Consider the following 23007-nt stretch of genomic DNA (forward strand, 5'->3'; position numbering starts at 1 on the left):
TTATATTAATTAGAAATAAAGAAAGAAAAATAGGAGGAAGCAAATGGGAAAGGGAAGAAAATAAGGAAAAAAAGACAGGGCAAACATAAGTGTTAAACATTTTCATTTAAAAATGCTTATTTTATTTGTAATAAATACTTATAATAAAATACTTGTAGTAAAGCTATTCCAGCATTTACGAGGCTTCATTACAATATCAAAATGTAGCAAGCCACACCTGAGCTATGTTGCACCAAGACGTGTTCTTGGAAAGGAATTGGGGCACTCAAGAATAGGCTGTCACCAGTGGCACGAAACTATCCTTGGTGACAGTATTAAGAAAATCGCAGTACTGCACCACGCAAAAATGCATGATACCATCGGTGTGAATAGCCAAAAGTATCCTTTATCAGTTTTTCTTAATGCTAGCCATAATATAACTGCACACTGATCACTTATATATATATTTTTTTTAACATACTTACACTATCTCTATCTCAGTGAAAACAGCATAGCACTACAGAAGCCAGTACAGATCACACCTTGTGCATACAGGTATGCTTTTCCCAGCACATGTGTGGAGTTCAGTTATCGCCATCTCCAGCAGTGTGAGTATCAGAATAACTCACTGCTCCTTGTTTATATAGTACGACTGTACTGTGCCAACATTTCCAGCATAAAGGGAGTTTTCAGGATTTGTTGTGCTGTGTGTTAGAAATGGTTGTTGCATTTTAAAGCACTGGTTCAAATTTAACATAGAATATAAAAGAATTAAGACTCCAAATTTAGGAAATAGATGATGCAGTGGGTTAGAATTTGGGTTAGTTTCTGTCCTGTTGACGGGATGGAAATCTCCTCTGTCTGTATGCTAGAAGGGTCCTATGTAAAGGTAGTCCGGACAACCAGAACCCAGCTCCCACTGCGTTAGCACAAATTGTCTGCGTTATTCAGATTGGCCAGATAGGTTTGTCACATGAGGTTCCTCCAAATTTGAAGCATGGAAATGCGCAATGTTGATGGCTGGCGTAAATAAATCTGCATTACTGACATCTCTTGCATTGATGAGCAAAAAAAGAAATGGTTACTGTGGAGTCAAGCAATTCTCCGTGCTCTAAAAGATGAACATCCAGCAACCCGAGTCCCCAGCTTCGGCAACACCAGTTTTCATCCATCTCTTCCACCCTCCCATTTTTGTAAAACACAGTAATAAAAGGACGTACCTTCTTGTGACAAAAAAAATTATTACAAACCAATATACTTCTCTTAAGGACAGTGCTCATGAAATGTTCTGTGCAGCAGCAGCAGTTGTATAGAGCTCAGCAACTCCAGTGGACTGTTTCCGATATTGGCTCTACTTATATACCTGCTTATGATTGATTGGAAATGTGGTCTGACCTGGTGACGTAGTTTTGGTGCCCTTGATAGTTTCATAAAGGTCAGGTGAGGTTTAAAAGCTTTGCTGTCTCCAGTCAAAATGCCATTTGCTTGGAATCTTGTCTTCAAAGTCTCTGTGGGATAAGCAGATAGAGATTTAGCTAATTTTGGAAAAAAAATGGACAGATCATATGTCTCTTAATGGGCTGATAGGTCTCACAGTAAAGTAAAGAAACAATCAATAGTTTCAGGAAGGATTAGAGCTATTACTTGGCTAAATAACAATGGATTAAATTAGGTGAAATATACATTGCATTCTGAATGTCTATAAATTTTTAATTATTGGAATATTTTTTCCAAGAGCTATTCAATACAAATCTGATTTGCCATCTGCAGAAACGCTCGGATAAGAAAGTGACCATATTTGTCTCATTCCATTTCAGTCACGAAAAAGGTTTAAAGCTCTGCATTTGACTGTTTTTAATAAATGTTAGATGAGATGGACGTTCCAGCCAATAAAAGATGTTGGTTTTGCTGGACAGAGCTCATTCTTAAATAACTTCAATCATCTTATGCATCACAATTTTTTTTTTCAGAAGCACATTTGCTTGATCTTTTAATTAGAAAGATATATTAAACAAGCAGCTATACATAGGAATGCAAGAGGTGGACTGGATCGTGCAGTGGGTTAGCGTACTGCCTTTCCACCTCTAGGACTGCGTTCAAATTCTACCCTAGTTGATGAGATGAAAGTCAAATGAGTTTTAGTAGTCATAATCCAATTCGTAGTGGGCATGTGCCCACAGTGCAGAACTGTCCATAATCCGACATATATCTGACAATAGTGCTCAGGGAGGCCCAAAGATTGGCTGATGTGGGAAGTGGATAGGAAAGGGAAATGGCACAATAGAGTCCCTCTGGGGCTGGGAATTGAGGCACAATGTTGGGGCAGAACAATGGGAGTTTTACTCTGCAGTTGGCTAAATTAATCGGCTTGATTTTGAAAAAAATTTTGCCCCAGCCATTTCCTCACTATGATGAGGACAAAATATATTCCTTTGTAAAAAAAAAACAAGCACAAGTGTTCATAGACAGGTATTACATTTTTGTGTTTTATTCTCAGATATCTTCCTTTCATGCTTAGCCCCAAAGATCACTCCTGTAAGTGAGCCCTCACTCCTATGAATTGGAGTGCACATTTATATATCCAATGTCTGGTAATGCAGTGAAATCAGAGGTCAAAAAAGACACTCTTGTTACTGTATTTAGCTTGCTGGATACATCACAGGCTTTCAATTTCCTAGAATTAAGTAAGCAGTAGAATAAACACTCTCAGATCTTGATTAAAGCTATAAATGAAAGAGAAGGTTTCTTCAAAATAACATAAGCAGCAGCAAAGGTAATACACCACTGAATTCTTTTTACAGAACTTTTTAATTCATGCTCTCTCCTTGGAAACAAATTACTGTAACACAGTGTGCAACACTTCATTAGCTCTACTGATACTAAACCTGGATCTATGTTTGTAATATAACTTGTATAACTCCCACCCCGCCTCCTGTAAGGACTCTATTCCATTCTCCCAGTTTCTCCGTCTCTGCCGTATCTGCTCCAACGATGCCACCTTCCACACCGGTGCTTCCGACATGTCTTCCTTTTTCTGCAACCGAGGATTCCCCTCTACCGTGGTTGACACGGCCCTCGACCGTGCCCGTTCTATCTCCCACACTTCTGCCCTCACCCCTGCCCCTCCGTCCCAGAACCACGATAGGGTTCCCCTTGTCCTCACCTTTCACCCCACCAGCCTCCACATTCAACGGATCATCCGCCGCCATTTCCGCTACCTCCAAAGTGATCCCACCACCAAACGCATCTTCCCTTCCCCTTTCAGCATTCCGTAGGGACCGCTCCCTCCGAGACACCCTAGTCCACTCCTCTATCACCCCCAACAGCCCTTCCCCTTCGCCTGGCACCTTCCCGTGCAAGCGCAGGAGATGTAACACCTGCCCCTATACCTCCTCCCTTCCCACTGTCCAGGGCCCCAAACACCCCTTCCAGGTGAAATAGCGATTTACTTGTACTTCTTGCAATCTAGTATACTGTATTCGCTGCTCACGATGCGGTCTCCTCTACATTGGGGAGACCAAACGCAGATTGGGTGACCGCTTTGCGGAACACCTCCGTTCAGTCCCTAAGGGTGACCCCGAGCTTCCGGTCGCCTGTCATTTTAATTCACCGCTCCATTCCCACTCGGACCTCACTGTCCTTGGCCTCTTGCATTGTTCCACGGAAGCTCAACGTAAACTCTAGGAACAGCACCTCATCTTCCGATTAGGCACTTTGCAGCCTTCCGGACTCAATATAGAGTTCAACAATTTCAGATCATAACCTCGGCCCCTATTACATTTTTACTTATATTTTTTTCCACCCCTTTGCTTTGGGTCTTCCCTTCACCCCCCCCCCCTTCATTTTTTTCCTCTCTCCAACATGGCAGCTCTGACTCATCCTGCCAGTACACTTCACACCTAATCTCAGCCGTCTTTTGTCTCCACTTGCCCTATTACCATCTCGTCTGGTTTTGAATACCTCTTAATGTCTCTTTTACTTCTTTTATTCTATCGCAGCCCTGCCTTCGATCTATTTTATTTCCTTTCCGGTTTTGAAAAAGGGTTTCGACCCGAAACGTCAACTCTAATTTCTCTCCACGGATGTTGCCTGGGGCCTGCTGAGTTTTTCCAGCATTTTCTGTTGTTATTTCGGATTTCCAGCATCTGCAGTATTTTGCTATCGTACGTTGTATGTAACATCATTGGGTTCATCCCTTAAGTCAAAAAACTGGTGAATTGGATACTCGATATATCACCCTAGTACCCTTTAAAGTCTGGCCAGGAACTAAGGAAATGGAAAAATGCAATTTCTCCAAGTAGAATAAAGCTGGCAAACAAACATATACAGTAGTTAACGACAAAGTGTCAGACCAAGATCACTTGACCTGTCTGCAAACTTAAAGACTTGCATTTATATAGCGCCTTTCACGACCACTGGACCTCTCAAAGCACTTTACAGTCAATGAAGTACTTTTGAAGTGGAGTCACTGTTGTAATGTGGGACACGCGGCAGCCAATTTGCACACAGCAAGATCCCACAAACAGCAAAGTGATAATGACCAGATAATCTGTTTTTGTTATGTTGATTGAGGGATAAATATTGGCCTGGAAAACCAGGGATAACTCCCCTGCTCTTCTTCGAAATAGTGCCATGGGATCTTTTACATCCATCTGAGGGCAGACGGGGCCTCGGTTTAACGTCTCATCCGAAAGACGGCACCTCCAACAGTGCAGCACTCCCTCAGCACTGCACTGGAGTGTCAGCCTAGCTGTATGTGCTCAAGTCCCAGGAGTGGGACTTGAACCCACAACCTTCTGACTCAGGCGAGTGTGCTACCAACTGAGCCACAGCTGACACTTGTTTATTCTTAAAGAGCCATCTAGCGAACAAAGGAAACCACCATGCAAAATAATTCACAATTATAAAACATCGACTTTTAATGCATTTTGTCAATGAAAAATATTTACATGGAATGAATGTCCTAGCTATTCAACTGAATATGAAACCCATGGATCTCACCTGCTGCGGCTTGTATATTTCGTGCTGAATACTAACTGTAGCAGGACCAAAATTTAAAGTGGCTGCCAGTTTTCTCCATATAGATATTAATTAAAATATAAAGACTTATAATTAAGACCAAAACTCCCAACTCACCTCAGAGTTTAACTCTGCAAGTGAACTCCAACAGCTAAACGTAATCATAACAGGTTTTGCATATAAATCAAGAGCAATATTTATGCTCTCCATTTTTTAATGTCTTCCCATTTACATCTGTTTTTTCTGTCTTACATTAAAACATTCCCCAGTAAAAGAGGCATGAACTTTTATTATAATACAGGCCAGCAGTTACATGTTCATACTTTTGGCAATTAAAAACTTCACCTTTAGACTATGACCTCTAGAGGAGACAAGTCTCAGGATACTGCAGTGTGAGTTATCCAACACAATACAAGCTTACCACATGTACAGCACTAATCTCATATTTCAACTGAAGCTTGGAGAATTTGCTTTTTAATGTACTTCCTCCAGTCATACAAATGGAAAATGACTCCAGTTTATGATAAAAAAAACAATAACACACATTTGAATTAAGCCTTGGGAGTTTTTTTAATGTTAAAAAGATACCATATAAACATTCTTGTTATCATTATACAACTTCTACTTGTCAAAATACTGCAAGACAGTTTCAAATAATCACTAATTTCAAGGAAAAGTTCAGCGTTCAAGCAATAGCAGTGCTATGGATGATATCGTTAATCAAGCTACTAATTTTTTTAACATACCCAACAGAACTTTCACTTTGATTTTTCTGACCCCACTACATACACATTGCCAATGAATCTTTATATTATGTCCACTGTCCAATTATTTTCAAGATTCTTGTTCTAAAATGATGGTTTAACTGTACATCCTTTATGTTCTATTTTAATGCAGTTAGTATAAACTGGGTTAGCTGTTTCCTTCCATTATTGTTGTCACTACTTGCCACTGAGTTTCAGAAAAGACATAGCAGGTTAGTTATCAGGATATCATGCTATACATTGTCCTCCATAATGGAACTTTAAGAGGTTAATGACCACAATTGGCTCTGCACGCTGATACACTAATTATTACAATTGGAAGAGGTGGCATTTCATGGTTATGCAGGCAATACTATTTCATTGACATATAGACTAGTTGGTCAAATAAAGCTCATGATACACGACACAAGCATCCATCTTGCTGGTACATCATTCTAAGCATTGGTATAGTGGTGCAGCATTGCCAACACAGCTTTGGGAAATCCTGCACATTCATGAACTTGTTGGTATGTAGAACCATTCTATGGTGATGCACATTTGATTTTGGTGCAATATTTTTTTAACCATTGGTTTATTACTCTATCCTTTCATATGTTCTTATTGTTTTGTGTGTGCTGAAAATGAAATCATCAAACTGAAAGGAGGCTTGTGATCCATGTTCCCCCTAATTTTTTGGGGGTGCGCGGCCACGTGAACGGGTTGCGCGGCCCGTTTAAAGTCTCACATTTAAAAAGCCAGTCCCGGGACCGGCAGACAGCTGCGCGGCCGCGTGGCTTAGAGGGAATATTGCTTGTGATGTCTAGTGAAATTAAGTGACTCTAGCATTGAACTCCCACCAGTAATGACTTGCCACATCCTGAGCATTAGTTTTGGCAAGGAGAACTTTTTAAGTTAGGACTGGCTTGAAGTAGCGACAAGTGTTAAAAAGAACAGCAGCAACGGTACTCTTAGCACATGACATATGTGCCTAACACGCAGGAAGTTGAACTAAATATACAAGTGGGCAGAACAATGGCAGATAAAATTGAGCACAGACAAGTGTAAAGTACAAAAATAAAAACAGAAAATGCTGGAAATACTCAGCAGGTCAGGCAGCATCTGTGGAGAGAGAAATAGAGTTAACGTTTCAGGTTGGTGACCCTTCATCAGAACTGAAAAAAGTTAGAGATAGAACAGGTTTTTAAGCAAGTGTAGGGGCAGGGAGAGGGGGGAGGGGAGGAAAGAACAAAAGGGAAGGTCTGTGATATGATGGAAGGCAGGAGAGATTAAAAGACAAAAGGGATGATGGTGCAAGGCAAAAGGAGATGGTACTGGGACAAGTTAAGAAACAAAAGATGATTCTAGATGAAGTGTAAATGGCAATGGCAGGATGATCAACAGCTGCCATGTGAGAGAGAGAAAAAAAAATTAAGTGTAAAGTAAACTTTACTTTGGAAAAATGGACAGCACACATATTGGTGTTGAAATAGCTACGGTTAAAGTTGAAAGAGACCTTGGAGTTCTGGTCGACTCAACTCTCAACATGTCCAGCCAATGCAGAGCAGCAATCAATAAAGCCAATAGAATGTTGAACTATACAGCCAAAATAGTGGAATACAAGTCAAAGGAAGTTGTTATCAAACTGTACAGCACTCTGGTCGGACTGCACCTTCAGTACTGTGTCGAGTTCTAATTATTGAGACACAAGGGAGAGATTTAAAAGCCAGAAACAGTGCGGAGAAGAGCCACAAGATTAAGCCATTGTGTCAAAAACCTGAGTTATAAAGAAAGGCTGAAATAACTTTGGTTGGGGGGGGGGGGGGGGGGAGGAGAAATTCGTGAGGTTTGCGCCACAAGATGGTGCTAAATCGCCGTTGACAGCAGTAACAACAGCTGATGCCGGTTCCAGCGCCGCACACCATATTGGTGTTGCCGGTAGCACTGCCGCTGAAGTGGGTCGCCGGGGCCCTCGCAAAGATCATGACGTGAGTGAGTGTGCAACGTTCACTGGACGTCTGGTCTCCAACATTGGATTTAGCCACTTACCTTAACAGCAGCACAGAACAATGACAGGTAGAGCTGGCGTCTACCAGCAGAAAGCAGGCTGCAGCAGTGATATTTAAAGGCAACACCCCCAATCAGCTGTGCCTGACAGGATTTTGCAGTTTCAGAGTCCGATTGCTATTTCCTGCAACTGAAACAGCTTTCTTTAGTTATTTCAAGTTTTTTGGTGACAGGGAATGTTGATTCAAGTGCAGAAGTCACTCATTATTCGTTAAAGGCTTCTGCTCACAACACTTCCTCACAGTCATGGGGGCTGTGGGATTGCGGGATTACCTTGGGAGGATGACGAGGCAGAGGAGGATGAGGAGGATGACGATGAGGCAGGAGGAGGATGAGGAGAAGGACAACGAGGCAGGGGAGGAGGAAAATGAGAAGGAGGATGACGAGGCAGAGAAGGAGGAGGAGGATGAGGATGAGGCAGGAGGAGGATGAGGAGAAGAACAACGAGGCAGAGGAGGAGGAGAATGAGGAGGAGGATGACGAGGCAGAGGAGGAGGAGGAGGAGGAGGAGGAGGAGGAGGAGGATGAGGACGACAAGGCAGAGGAGGAGGAGGAGGGCGAGGCAGGGGAGGATGACGATGACGAGGCAGTGGAGGAGGAGGACGAGGAGGATGAAAGGCAGAGGAGGAGGAGGACGAGGAGGAGGAACAGGAGGGAGGACGGAGGCAGCAAGACAATCGGCCTTCCGGACGGGCTGTCCATAACTAGCTCATCAGACTCCGATTCGGAAGAATGAAACCCCAGATCCCCGTAGCTCACCACATCCCCATCATATAATCCCTGTCTCACACCATATCACAGCGTCCTCCTGGGCATAAAGGTGAAATGAGAGAGACCACAAAATATTCCAAACACACTTAATAAATTTATCTATAAACATATATCACAAATTCTAATAACTACTGACCCTTGTGCCTGCCATATTCGAATAGCTGTCATTGTGTGCAAGGTGTGAGATGTGGGTGTGAGTGTTGCTAGGTAGAGATTGTCAGTGGGTGAGTGCTGGAGGTGTGGTGCACTGAGCAGTGTGAGCGCCTTGTGGTACAGATGGTGGTGTGTAGCATTTGTTGAAGCCTTCACTCACCCTGACCACCCGAGTGAGCTCATTAAACTTCACCCTCCACATAGTCCGGCAGACTTGTGGCGAGGGCCTCCTGCCAGTTGGCGGGTACAGAACCACCTGCTTTCTCTCCACCACTAAAACCAATGCCTCCAAAGTTTCATCAGAAAACCTCCGGGCTCTCTCCCTGGGGTGGTGATCTGCCATCAGGATTTGTAAATAAGTGCTCCTTCTCCTTGTTGTTGTTCTTATAGTTGTTGAGGCAGCTGCACACACGCACACCCAACAATACTGAGAATGAGGTGCTAACAGCATCAATGAACCTTCCCTTTAAGTAGTGAAAAAAGCCTGCAGCAATCATTACTTGCGTTTAGACTGCCCCCGATATTGGTCCATCTTTTCACTGTATGAGCTTGGGTTTTTAGACGAGAATCATAACTGCAATCATTTTAATGAGGAGGATGAATTTTGCATGCAGCCTAGACGATTTTCAACTGGCGCTACTTAACCATTTTTAGTCGAAACACTGCCCATTTCTTGGCTATAATGAATTTCTAGCCCTTGGACTTTTCAGCCTTGAAAGGAAGCATCTCAGAGGTGATCTTTTAGAGGCATACAAGGTAATGTAAGTGATATGGAAAAAGGTAAATCCAGAAAATTACTTTAAACTAAATTGCAAAAGTACACAAGAGTTAACAGGTTTAAACTAGTAAAAAGGTAAATTTAAGTCTGATATAAGAACAGAAGAACTAGGAGCAGGAGTAGGCCATACGGCCCATCGAGCCTGCTCTGCCATTCAATAAGATCATGGCTGAACTTTTACATCAACTCCACTTTCAGGAAGTGTTTCCTGCTCTGAAACCTGCAACTAAAGAGGTAGGCCTGTAGGGATATCCTTAGCTCCTCTCAAGGTCCAGGAGAATCATGCACAAATAACAAATATGGTACAGATTTGAGAAGCTGCAAGTTTCCCTGTCTTCCTTTCTCTCACAACAACAAAACACAGAAGCAGTGAACGACAAACAATTAATAAAAATCACAAAAAGCAAGCCAAACAGGTGCATTTGCACCTAAACAGCTCAATAAAGGCAACAGCTGTGTATATCTCAGCAACTAAGACTATCTAAGAAATCCTTCATTTTGTTGGTCTGTGCTTTATACTTTCATTAGGCATTTTCAAACTAACAGTTTGCAGCTAAAGAACAGCAATTAGAATTCCAATGGCAGCTCATAAAATGGCTCAAGTTCTTTCAAACCATCCTATGGAATACCAGCCATGTCGCATGATAGCAGTGCATGTGCCTCAATTAGTCTGCACTGACCAAGGTAATCAAAATAGTCTTGACTGCCAGGTGAGGGTCCCCACCTGTACAACGACGGGAACAGAGGGAGGATCTTATAATGGACGTGAGTGAGCGCCATGCCTGGTGCAGAATCAGATTAATTTCAAGTCTGCAGAGCTAAACCATTATGTACACTTTATTTGGGGTGGCCATGGCTCAAGTAGTAACTCTCTTGCCTCTGAGTGAGGAGGTTGTGGGTTCATGTCCCACTCCAGAGACTAGAGTAGAAAAATATAGACTGGCACTCCAGTGCAGCACTGAAATGTTGTACCAAAGCCCTTTCTGACCTCTCAGGTGGACGTAAAATATACAAAATTCTTACACGGCTTGACAGGGTAGATGCAGGGAGGATGTTTCCCCTGGCTGGGGAGTCTAGAACCATGGGTTACAGTCTCAGAATAAGGGGTCGGCCATTTAGGACTGAGATGAGGAGAAATTTCTTCACTCAAGAGGGTGCTGAATCTTTGGAATTCTCTACCCCAAAGGGCTGTGGAGGCTCTTTTTTTTTTAATTCATTGATGGGATGTGGGCGTCGCTGGCTAGGCCTGCATTTAGTGCCCATCCCTAATTGCCCTTGAGAAGATGGTAGTGAGCCGCCTTCTTGAACCACTGCAGTCCATATGGTGTAGGTACACCCACAATGCTGTTAAGGAAGGGAGTTCCAGGATTTTGGCCCAGCGACAGTGAAGGAACGGCAATACAGGTCCAAGTCAGGATGGTGTGTGGCTTGGAGGGGAACTTGTAGGTGGTGATGTTCCCATGCGTCTGCTGCCCTTGTCCTTCTAAGTGGTAGAGGTCGTGGGTTTGGAAGGTGCTGTTGAAGGAGCTTTGGCGAGTTACTGCAGTGCATCTTGTAGATGGTACACACTGCAGCCACAGTGCGCCGGTGGTGGAGGGAGTGAATGTTGAAGGTGGTGGATGGAGTGCCAATCAAGCGGGCTGCTTTATCCTGAATGGTGTCGAGCTTCTTGAGTGTTGTTGGAGCTGCACTCATCCAGGCAAGTGGAGAGTATTCCATCACACTCCTGACTTGTGCCTTGTAGATGGTGGAAAGGCTTTGGGGAGTCAGGAGGTGAGACACTCGCCGCAGAATTCCCAGCCTCTGGCCTGCTCTTGTAGCCACAGTATTTATATGGCTGGTCCAGTTCAGTTTCTGATCAATGGTAACCCCCAGGATGTTGATAGTGGGGGATTCAGCGATGGTAATGCCATTGAATGTCAAGGGGAGATGGTTAGAGTCTCGCTTGTTGGAGATGGTCATTGCCTGGCACTTGTGTGGTGCGAATGTTACTTGCCACTTGTCAGCCCAAGTCTGAATGTTGTCCAGGTCTTGCTGCATATGGACACGGACTGCGTCAGTATCTGACGAGTCTCGAATGGTGCTGAACAGTGTGCAATCATCAGCGAACATCCCCACTTCTGACCTTATGATGGAGGGAAGGTCATTGATGAAACAGCTGAAGATGGTTGGGCCTAGGACACTGCCCTGAGGAACTCCTGCAGTGATGTCATGTGATTGAGATGAATGACCTCCAACAATGACAGCCAACTTCCTTTGTGCTAGGTATGATTCCAACCAATGGAGAGTTTTCCCCTCGATTCCCATTGACTTCAGTTTTGCAAGGGCTCCTTGATGCCACACTCGATCAAATGCTGCCTTGATGTCAAGGGCAGTCACTCTCACCTCACCTCTTGAGTTCACCTCTTTTGTCCATGTTTAGACCAAGGCTGTAATGAGGTCAGGAGCTGAGTGGCCCTGGCGGAACCCAAACTGGGCGTCAGTTAGCAGGTTATTGCTGAGTAAGTGCCGCTTGATAGCACTGTCGACGACACCTTCCATCACTTTGCTGATGATTGCGAGTAGATTGATGGGACGGTAATTGGCCGGGTCGGATTTGTCCTGCTTTTTGTAGACAGGACATACTTGGGCAATTTTCCACATTGCCGGGTAGATGCCAGTGTTGTAGCTGTACTGGAACAGCTTGGCTAGGGGCGCAGCTAGTTCTGGAGCACAAGTCTTCAGTACTATTGCCGGAATGTTGTCAGGGCCCATAGCCTTTGCAGTATCCAGTTGTTGAGTATATTCAAGATAGTGATCGATAAATTTTTGAATATTAAGGGAATCAAGGGATGTGGGGATAGTGCAGGAAAGTGGAGATGAGGTAGAAAATCAACCATGAGCTTATTGAATAGCAGGGCAGGCTCAAAGGGCCTACTCCTACTCCTATTTCTTATATGTTCTTAAAACATCCCATGGCATGATTTTGAAGAAGAGCAGGGGAGTTATCCCCAGTGTCCTGGCCAATATTTATCTCTCAATCAACTCACTAAAACAGGTTATCTGGTCATTGTCACATTGCTGCCTGTATGACCTTGCTGTTTGCAAATTGGCAGCCGCATTTCCTGCATTACAACAGTGACTCCACTTCAAAGGTACTTAATTGGCTGTAAAGCGCTTTGGGACGTCCTGAGGTCATGAAAGGCACTATATAAATGCAAGGCTTTCTTTTTCTTTTTCATATGCAGAATAAATTCAAAACATTACTTCTTTAATTAACTTTAAATTATATTTTTAATTAGTATAAGTATTACTTTATCCTGTAACATGACCACTAGATATTCTATAGCCAGCCTTATTTCTACCGAGATAATCAATACAGTTCACAGTCATACAAACTAGGAATATCACTGACATGGACAACAGGTCAGCCAGCAATTATATTAGAACTATATATAGGCAAGGACAAGAGTTCACATGTAATTACATTACAACCAGATATACAAGGAGAATTTATATAGAAAAGCCAACTAAAATTCAACACAAGTGGGAATAAACCAAAGCTAAGATGCCAATCGTGAACCTATAAATATCAGTCAAATCCTGTAATTAATAAAAATATACATTGTATGACTTTCCACTTCAGTCTGGAAAGATAGACACTGCATATCTTACATTTCTTGCCATCCTACTAACAAAAATATTTGTGGGCATAGTGGTTTAGGCACTAAAAGAGTAAAAATGTTCAGGACCCATTGCAAAACTGTTGCAAGACTGAAAGAGAGAATATTTAAATAGGGCATACACTGGCAGAAATAGGGCAGTAGCACCCCAAAAATGGTGAGAATTATTTATCGTCCCATTCCCGCCATCGCTATGGCCGTAATAATCTTCCCCCTGACCCACCACTGGACAGCCGGCGCACCTGCCTGAATCAAGCGGTCGGCCCTTTAAATATGCAAATCGACATCCTATGACAACATCGGAACCTGTTTGCCATTTTAGGGCAGTACGGGGTGGAGCATGCACCTTCTTCCGGCACAGTATTGTGATGGCCTGGAGCTAGCGGACTTGTTTTCCGCCCGCACCCCGCCCCAGCCAAATGCTAATGAGGCCTGGCCCTCAAAATGGCTGGCTTCCTGAAGTCTGCACTGGGGGAAATAATTTACCTCATTGTGTTCAGCTGCAGCATTTCTTTCCAGCCACGCTACCCAGGAGCCTTGCAGGAGCCCCATAAAACAAGTCAGAGATCTCGAAGCAGTGCATCACCCTGCAGCACAAACTGTTCTCTAACCACCGCAGTGTGCCAGTGCATAGGAGAAGTATTCCGCAGACGAAACGCTTCATAGCTAATGCTACAATCAGAAATTATGCCAAGTCTGTATGAGACTAATCTTACATTTGTAATTTAGTTCAGATTATTTCCTATCACAGAGAACACAATATACATATTCACACAACACATTAACCAATTCAGATCTCTTTTTACATCTTTTAAAAGGAGGATCTGCAAGAGATTTTACAGTTTGGAATGCGAAGTCAGTCAGGTATTTTTTTTAAAAACTCGAAGAGGAAACTGTGTGCAGTATCCAGAAGCAGGCACTCTCCCCTACCATGTGCTGTGGTACCATACCACATAGATTAGGAAGATCCCAGGTTAGATCTCTGGTCTCTAGCACATTAGATCTCAGCTGGGATGAGGGTATTGGAAGACAACTGGTCTCAGTACTTCCGGCAGGAGATACAAAAAACAACAGACAGGGTCCTCAATCCTGATCATAAAGTATCCCTCCTGGAAGTGCATATGCAGATATCAGATAAGGGTGTGGTTGACTCTTAATGTCCTCAGAGCAACTAGGGAGCAGCAATAAAATGCTGCCTTGCCAGTGCTGCCCAAATCCCAACAACAAATTTTAAAAATGGAAGTGAAGACCCTCAAATCCACTGACAGTCACTGTCTAAACTCACCAATGAAAAATGGCTACTTGGGCAGAATACTACCACCCACGGAAACATATTCCAGCATAAATCATAGCCTTCAAGTGAGAGAAAAGATTTATAATGTTGATTATCCACTTTTAGCAACATCAAAAGGTTATGTAAAGAAATAAGGTCAATGTCTCATGTTTCACTCTTGGTAAAGCCAAGTCATTTAATATTTCATATCTCCACAGATGACTGACATCAGATCTTTGGTACAGTCTGCACCCTTCTTTGTAAGTTTCCTAGATGATAATTGTTTGGTATTCCTGACATTTATACTGGTCAAAAGGTGCCAAATTCTGTGTTCATTAGTTCATCTGGAAATATTTTTCACCCACATTCTCACTGGTGGAGTAACTGGGTCATTCCACAGCAGAGCATTATGCCCAATGTAAAAGTAAACAGGAGAGAGAGAGCAATCCACAGAGGTCACTCTCCTGTGACAGGAGAGAAACAACTTGGCAATGCATAAACATTTGTAAGCTAAATAGCCTCCATTCACTCACGCGTGATCAGAATACTCAGGGTACAAAGGTTTTTAGTGGTCTATTGAATTTTGTGCATATGCAGCCCATCTGCCGCTGAAAGCCTCATCCATGCCTTTATCACCTCCAGACTTGACTATTCCAATGTTCTCATGGGCAGCCAGAGACGTGAGTTCAAATCCCACCATGGCAGCTGGAGAATTTTAATTCAATTAATTAAATCTGGAATAAAAAGCTAGTATCAGTATCGGTGACCTTGAAACTATCAGATTGTTGTAAAAATCCATCTGGTTCACTAATGTCCTTTAGGGAAGGAAACCTGCTGTCCTCACCTGGTCTGGCCTATATGTGACTCCAGACCCACAGCAATGTGGTTAACTCTTAACTGCCCTTTGAAATGGCCTAGCAAGCCACTCAGTTGTACCAAACCACTACAAAAAGCATCGACCTAGGTACTGGCTTCAGACATGACAAAGGCATAACCAGCCCAGTCGACTCTGCAAAGTCCTCTTCACTAACATCTGGGAACTTGTGACAAAATTGGGAGAGCTGTCCCACAGACTAGTCAAGCAACAGCCTGACATAGTCATACTCTCAGAATCATACCTTCCAGCCAATGTCCCAGATTTCTCCATCACCATCCCTGGGTATGTCCTGCCTCACTGGCAGGGCAGACCCACCAGAGGGGGCGTCACAGTGGTATAGTCGGGAGGGAGTGGCCCTGGGACTCCTCAAAATTGAGTCCGGACCCCAGGAAGTCTCATGGCATCAGGTCAAGCATGGGCAAGAAAACCTCCTGCTGATTACCACCTGTCTCCCTCCCTCAGCTGATGAATCAGTACTCCTCTATGTTGACCACCACTTGGATGAAGCACTGAGGGTAGCAAGGGCACAAAATGTGCTCTGGGTGGGGGACTTCAATGTCCAGCACCAAGAGTGGCTTGGTGACCAAGCTGGCCGAGCCCTGAAGAACATCGCTGCCAGACTAGGCCTGTGGCAGGTGGTGAGAGAACCAACACGAGGGAAAAACCTACTTGACCTCGTCCTCACCAATCTACCTGTCACAGATGCATCTGTCCATGACAGTATTGGCAGCAGTGACCACCGCACAGTCCTTGTGGCGACAAAGTCCCGTCTTCACACCAAGGACACCCTCCATCGTGATGTGTGGCACTACCACCATGCTAAATGGGATAGATTTAGAACAGATCTAGCAGCTCAAAACTGGGCATCCATGAGGCGCTGTGGGTCATCAACAACAGCAGAATTGAATACTAGCACATGGACCTCATGGTCCAGCATATCCCTCACTCTACCATTACCACCAAGCCAGGAGAACAAACCTGGTTCAATGAAGAGTGCAGAAGAGCATGCCAGGAGTAGCACCAGGCATACATAAAAATGAGGTGCCAACCTGGGGAAGCTGCAACACAGGACTACATACATAGGATTACATAAGATATACAGCACAGAAACAGGCCATTTGGCCCAACCAGTCCATGCTGGCGTTTTATGCTCCACACGAGCCTCCTCCTGTCTTTCCTCATCTAACTCTATCAGCATAACCCTCTATTCCTTTCTCCCTCATATGCTCATCTAACCTCCCCTTAAATGCATCTATACTGTTTGCCTCAACGACTCGCTGTGGCAAGTTCCACATTCTCACCACCATCTGGGTAAAGAAGTGTGACATTTGCATATTGAATTATCATTGGCCCGCAGGCATTTGTAAGGAATACCTATTATATTCACATGTGATCACATGCTGAGTTGTCATTGGCCTGCAGGCATCTGTAAGGACTACTATTGTTTTGAAGAACCAGGCTAGGGGGCCTAATGCCAGGCTTTTCCCCACTGTGCTGTATGATTAAGATCACAGACCTAATGCTTAATAAAAGAGTTAAACTGTAATACTCCGTTGTCCTGCAAGTTATTATTTTTGTGCAAAACAAGACATGGTGTCAGAAGTGGGATTTGAAATGGACATCGTTGGAGCTCCCTTACCTCGAATGAATTGGGAATCTTTGAACTTACATAGAGAATGGCGCAAGTTCAAGCAACACGTGGAGTTGCTGTTCTCGGGTCCGTTGAAAAGCAAAGGGGAGGAAGAAAGACGCAGCTACCTACTCCTGTGGATCGGAGAAAAAGGGAGAGGCATTTTTAACACATGGTCTCTCACCGCGGATGAAGCAAAAGTACTGAAAAGTTATTTTAACCGTTTTGAAATATAGTGATGCCCAAGACAAATACGATATTCGCTAGGTACAAGTTTCAGGAGAAAGTACAAGGAGCTAGTGAGTCGTTTGAACAGTTCGTGACTGAGTTAAAACTGCTGGTAAAAGACTGTGAATATGCAGATAAAGATGAGATGGTCAGAGACTGCATCGTGTTTGGAATACATTCAGCTAAAGTGAGAGAGAAACTTTTGAATGTTGGGTCCGGGCTAACGCTGGACAAAGCTATGGACATAGCTAGATCGCACGAGATAGCCCAAGCACAGTTGAAAACCATAACCGGCGCCACGAGCAGCTCGCGTGAACAGACAGTGCACGCAGTTAATAGACACACACCAAAGAACACCGCCCAGAGAGCGTGTTTCAGAACAGAAAGAACAGAGAGAGTTCTAAAAATGAGCGACACAGACATAAAACGCTTCAAAAACTGTGGCTATTGTGGAAACAAGATGCATGGAGAAAAGGAGCACTGCCCCGCCAAAGGAAGGCAATGTGCTAAATGTGGTAAACGGAACCACTTTGCTAAAGTTTGCAGGACTGTTTTTGGAAGCGCAGTACACACAGTGAGTGACAGCCAAATGCCAGATAGAGAGCCAAATGCAGAGAAACTGTTTCTTGATTCTGTGTCACAGAAAAAACAGATTTCAGAGACTGAATAAGCCTTTGCAGATATTGAGATAGGAAAACAGGGCAAAGAGCTTAAGTTTAAACTAGACACTGGAGCTCAGGTTAATGTAATTCCTCTGAGTGAGTATCACAGCTTGAAGGATGAGTGTGAGCTACAGCCCACCTCACGCAGACTGACCAGCTATGGGGGTGAGCAGCTCATTGTAAAAGGCACATGCGTGATGAAATGCAAGTACAAAGAAAGCGACATGAAGTTGGACTTTTACATTGTTGACACTCGAGCACCTCCAGTGCTAGGTCTAAAGGCATGTTTAGACATGGACCTCGTCAAGCTAGTGCTATCATTGACAGCACCAGTTGAGAAGCAGACAGTCATGGAGGAGTTTGCTGACATTTTCAAAGGAATCAGACTATTCCCAGGTGAATGCACTATTCACCATGACCCAGCAGCAACCCCTGTGGTTTGCCCACCAAGAAGGATACCCCTTGCTCTACATAGTCACCTGAAGGAGGAGCTGCAGAGCATGGAGAATACAGAAATCATCGTCCAGGAAACAGAACCGACAGAGTGGGTCAACGCAATAGTAGTGGTTGAGAAACCACGTACAGGCAAGCTCAGAGTCTGTCTCGACCCCAGACATTTGAACAAGGCTATCAAATGCCCTCACTACCCTCTACCAACGCTACTGGGAGCACATTATTTCAGTGTAATGGACGCACGATCAGGATACTGGAATATGAAGCTCGCGGAAGAGTCATCTAAGCTAACAACGTTCAACACACCATTTGGACGCTACCGATTTCTGCGTTTACCATTTGGTCTTATCTCAGCTCAGGATGAATTCCAGCGGAAGATCGACGAAACCTATGAAGGCCTCGACGGAGTAGTCGCAATCGTAGACGACATCCTCATCTATGGCAAGAATAGAGAGGAACATGACAGGAACCTCCGTGCGATGCTACAAAGATCACGGGAGAAGGGTATCCGGCTCAACCCTGAGAAAAGCATAATCGGATCCACCGAGATCAGTTATTTTGGGCATCGCCTCTCAACTGATGGCATTAAGGCAGATCCAGAGAAAATCTCCGCCATTAAGAAGATGGAGCCGCCAAAAAACCGCGCCGAGCTAGAGACAGTACTAGGCATGGTTAACTACTTAGCCAAGTTTGCCCCGAGCCTCTCCGAAATCAACGCACCTATGCGTCAGTTGCTCAAACAATCCAGTACCTCTATATCCTTTTTAGAATATGGTGACCAGAATTGTACGCAGTACTCTTAAGTGTGGTCTAACCAAGGTTCAATACAAGTTTAGCATAACTGCACTATTTTACAATTCTATCCCTCTAGAAATAAACCCTGGTGCTTGGTTTGCTTTTTTTAATAAATGGTCTTGTTAGCCGGTGTCGCTACTTTTAGCGATTTGTGTATTTGTAGTCCGAGATCCCTTTGTTCCTCTACCCCACCTAGACTCTCTCACTCCAAGTAATAAGTGACCTCCCTATTCTTCCTACCAAAATGTAATACCTCACATTTATCTGTGTTGAAATTCATTTGCCAATTATATACCCATTCTGCAAGTTTATTAATGTCCTCCTGTAATTTGTTGCAGTCCTCCTCAGTATCGACTATCTCCCCCAATTTAGTGTCACCGCAAATTTAGAAATTGTGTTTTTGATTCCAAAGTCTAAATCGTTGATATAAATTGTGACCAACAGTGGTCCCAGCACTGATCCTTGTGGAACACCACTACCCAACTTCTGCCGTGATCTTTGTAGCATCGCACGGAGGTTCCTGTCATGTTCCTCTCTATTCTTGCCATAGATGAGGATGTCGTCTACGATTGCGACTACTCCGTCGAGGCCTTCATAGGTTTCGTCGATCTTCCGCTGGAATTCATCCTGAGCTGAGATAAGACCAAATGGTAAACGCAGAAATCGGTAGCGTCCAAATGGTGTGTTGAACGTTGTTAGCTTAGATGACTCTTCCGCGAGCTTCATATTCCAGTATCCTGATCGTGCGTCCATTACGTTTCAATAACGATGTACAGTTTTTTTTTAGGGCAGCGATCCGCCTACACCCTTTGACAGTTCACAAGTCAAGGATAACTCTAGGCTTGACCTCTCGTCCCGACCTTGTGTGGTATGGAACTGAGCATGCTCCTGAATCGGTCAACAATTCAGGTTCAGGTAAGTATGATGTGTATTGCTCTGTTCATCACACTCTGTTGAACTGATCCTCTCGTTGGAATGACAGTGTTGTTCCTTGGTGTTCAGATTGCAAAAACACTCATGGACAAAGCCAAAGCGGACATAAGAGACCCCTACATCAGTCTCCTTGAGTACCGCAACACTCCGGTTGACAACTTCAAGTCACCAGCACAGCTGTTGATGAGCCGCAGACTTCGCTCAATCCTTCCAAGCACCAACCAGCAGCTGCAGCCAGAGGTCCTCAGCTGCAAGCAAGTGCATGCAAAACGTGTACAGAGACAGCAACACCAAAAGAGATACTATGACAGGTCAGCTAGACTACCGCCGCCGTTGCACAATGGAGAATCCGTCAGAATCCAGGAGCATGACTACTGGAAGCCAGCAGTCGTCATCCAGCCAGCTGACACTGAGCGATCGTATCACGTCCACACCCTAGAAGGACAGAAGGCAAAGACATTCCTGTCGCAGGCACGCTCTCCAGAAAGTCTCTTAGCTACCAGGACACCTTATTGATGGCATTTTGAAAATCCAGATGAATTACATCTACTACATTACCCTCGTCTATTCTCTGCGTTACCGCTTCAAAAAATTGAATGAGGTTGGTAAAGCAAGACTTTCCCTTTTGAAATCCATATTGACTATTCATTATTATATTTTTGGCTTCTAGATGTTCTTCTATTTTCTCCTTTAGTAGGGATTCCATTATTTTTCCTACCACCGATGTTAAGCTGGCTGGTCTATAGTTCACTGGACATGTTCTATCTCCCTTCTTAAATATAGGTGTTATGTTAGCTATCCACCAGTCCTCTGGTACTACACCTTTTTTTAACAAATTATTAAATATGTGTAGTAATGCGCCTACTATCTCTTCCCTAGATTCTTTTAAAATGCGCGGATGTAACCCATCCGGACCAGTGTTTCTTTCCTCTTTGAGTTTGATTCGTTTATTTAATATATCTCCTCTTTTTATTTTAAATGCATTTATTTCATTTCTAATCTCACCTTCCGGGCTCATGTCCATCTGTTCAACCTAAACAGCGGAAGCAGCAGCTATAGACAGGGCTAAGCGATCCCACAACCAACGGATCAGATCAAAGCTCTGCAGTCCCGCCACATCCAATCGTGAATGGTGGTGGACAATTGAACAACTAACGGGAGGACGAGGCTCCATGAATATCACCATCCTCAATGATGGCGGAGCGAGTGCAAATGACAAGGCTGAAGTGTTAGCAACCATCTTCAGCCAGAAGTGCCGAATGGATAATCCATCTCGGCCTCCTCCCGAGGTCCCCACCATCACAGAAGCCAGTCTTCAGCTAATTCAATTCACTCAATGCGATATCAAGAAACGGCTGAGCACACTGGATATAGCAAAGACTATGGGCCCTGACAACATCCCTGCTGTCGTGCTGAAGACTTGTGCTCCAGAACTAGCCAAGCTGTTCCAGTACAGCTGCAGCACTACCCGACAATGTGAAAAATTGCCCAGGTATGTCCTGTCCACAAAAAGCAGGACAAATCCGATCCGGCCAATTACCGCCCCATCTGTCTACTCTCAATCATCAGCAAAGTGATGGAAGGCGTCGTCGACAGTGCTATCAAGTGGCATTTACTCACCGATAACCTGCTCGCTGATGCTCAATTTGGGTTCCACCAAGACCACTCGGCTCCAGACCTCATTACAGCCTTGGTCCAAACATGGACAAAGGAGCTGAATTCCCGAGGTGAGTTGAGAGTGACTGCCCTTGACATCAAGGCAGCATTTGACTGAGTGCAGCATTAAGGAGCCCTAGTAAAATTGAAGTCAATGGGAATCAGGGGGAAAACTCTCCACTGCCTGGAGTCATACATAGCACAAAGAAGAATGGCTGTCGGTGTTGGAGGTAAATCATCTCAGCCCCAGGACATTGCTGCAGGAGTTCCTCAGGGCAGTGTCCCAGGCCCAACCATCTGCAACTGATTCATCAATGACCTTCCCTCCATCACAAGGTCAAAAGTGGGGATGTTCGCTGATGATTGCACAGTGTTGAGTTCCATTCGCAACTCCTCAGGTAATGAACCAGTCCATGCCCTCATGAACTGGACAACATTCAGGCTTGGGCTGATAAGTGGCAGGTAACATTCGCACCACACAAGTGCCAGGCAATGACTACCTCCAACAAGCGAGAGTCTAACCACCTCCCATGACATTCAACGGCATTACCATCGCCAAATCCCGCACCATCAGCATCCTGGGGGTCACCATTGACAGGAAACTTAACTGGACCAGCCACATAAATGCTGTGGCTACAAGAGCAGGTCAGAGGCTGTGTATTCTGTGGCGAGTGTCTCACTTCCTGACTCCCCAAAACCTTTCCACCATCTACAAGGCACAAGTCAGAAGTGTGATTGAATACTCTCCACTTGCCTGGATGAGTGCAGCTCCAACAGCACTCAAGAAGCTCGACACCATTCAGGATAAAGCAGCCCCCTTAATTGGCGCCCCATCCACCATTTTAAACATTAATTCCCTCCACCACCAGTGCACTGTGGCTGCTTTGTGTACAATGTACAAGATGCACTGTGGCAACTCGCCAAGGCTTCTTCAACAGCACCTCCCAAACCCGCAACCTCTACCACCTAGAAGGACAAGGGCAGCAGGCGCATGGGAACACCACTACCTCCAAGTTCTCCTCCAAGTCACACACCATCCTGACTTGGAAGTATATCGCCGTTCCTTCATCGTCGCTAGGTCAAAATCCTGGAACTCCCTCCTTAACAGCACTATGGGAGTACAGGTAGACTATCCTTTATCCGAACTTCCGAAAACCGAAAACCTCTAAAAACCGAAAGTTTTTTCGTTCAGCGTAAGTCGTGCGCACGACATGACCAGAGTGGCGCACGACTTACGCTGAGCAGTGCAGAGGGTCACAGAGTTCCCTCCTGGGTAGGAGATTGCAGGCCGAGCCGGGCAGTGTGAAGGAGGTACCGGGAGAGTGAACCCG

At 44.4% G+C, this 23007-nt stretch overlaps 1 protein-coding gene across 15 annotated transcripts in view; it reads right to left on the bottom strand.

Annotated features, from left to right (window-relative positions):
* Nucleotides 1-23007, bottom strand: part of akap7 (A kinase (PRKA) anchor protein 7) — a 209997-nt gene that overhangs the window by 133051 nt on the left and 53939 nt on the right. For 8 of the 15 annotated variants that reach the window (XR_015079540.1, XM_085997133.1, XM_085997131.1 and 5 more), the window contains exon 6: nucleotides 1375-1487. Coding sequence is in view for 9 of the 15 variants with exons in the window: in XM_085997133.1 (XP_085853259.1) it covers nucleotides 1375-1487 (113 nt within the window). In the remaining 6 variants the exon portion in view is untranslated. Of the gene's footprint in view, nucleotides 1-464; nucleotides 1488-23007 lie in introns of all 15 variants that reach the window. The other 7 variants (XR_015079536.1, XR_015079535.1, XR_015079539.1 and 4 more) reach the window with 6 other exon arrangements.

Source organism: Somniosus microcephalus, chromosome 9 (assembly GCF_052327205.1).
Source record: "Somniosus microcephalus isolate GS21.2 chromosome 9, FLI_Smic_1.0, whole genome shotgun sequence".
Classification (NCBI taxonomy): Eukaryota; Metazoa; Chordata; class Chondrichthyes; order Squaliformes; family Somniosidae; genus Somniosus; species Somniosus microcephalus.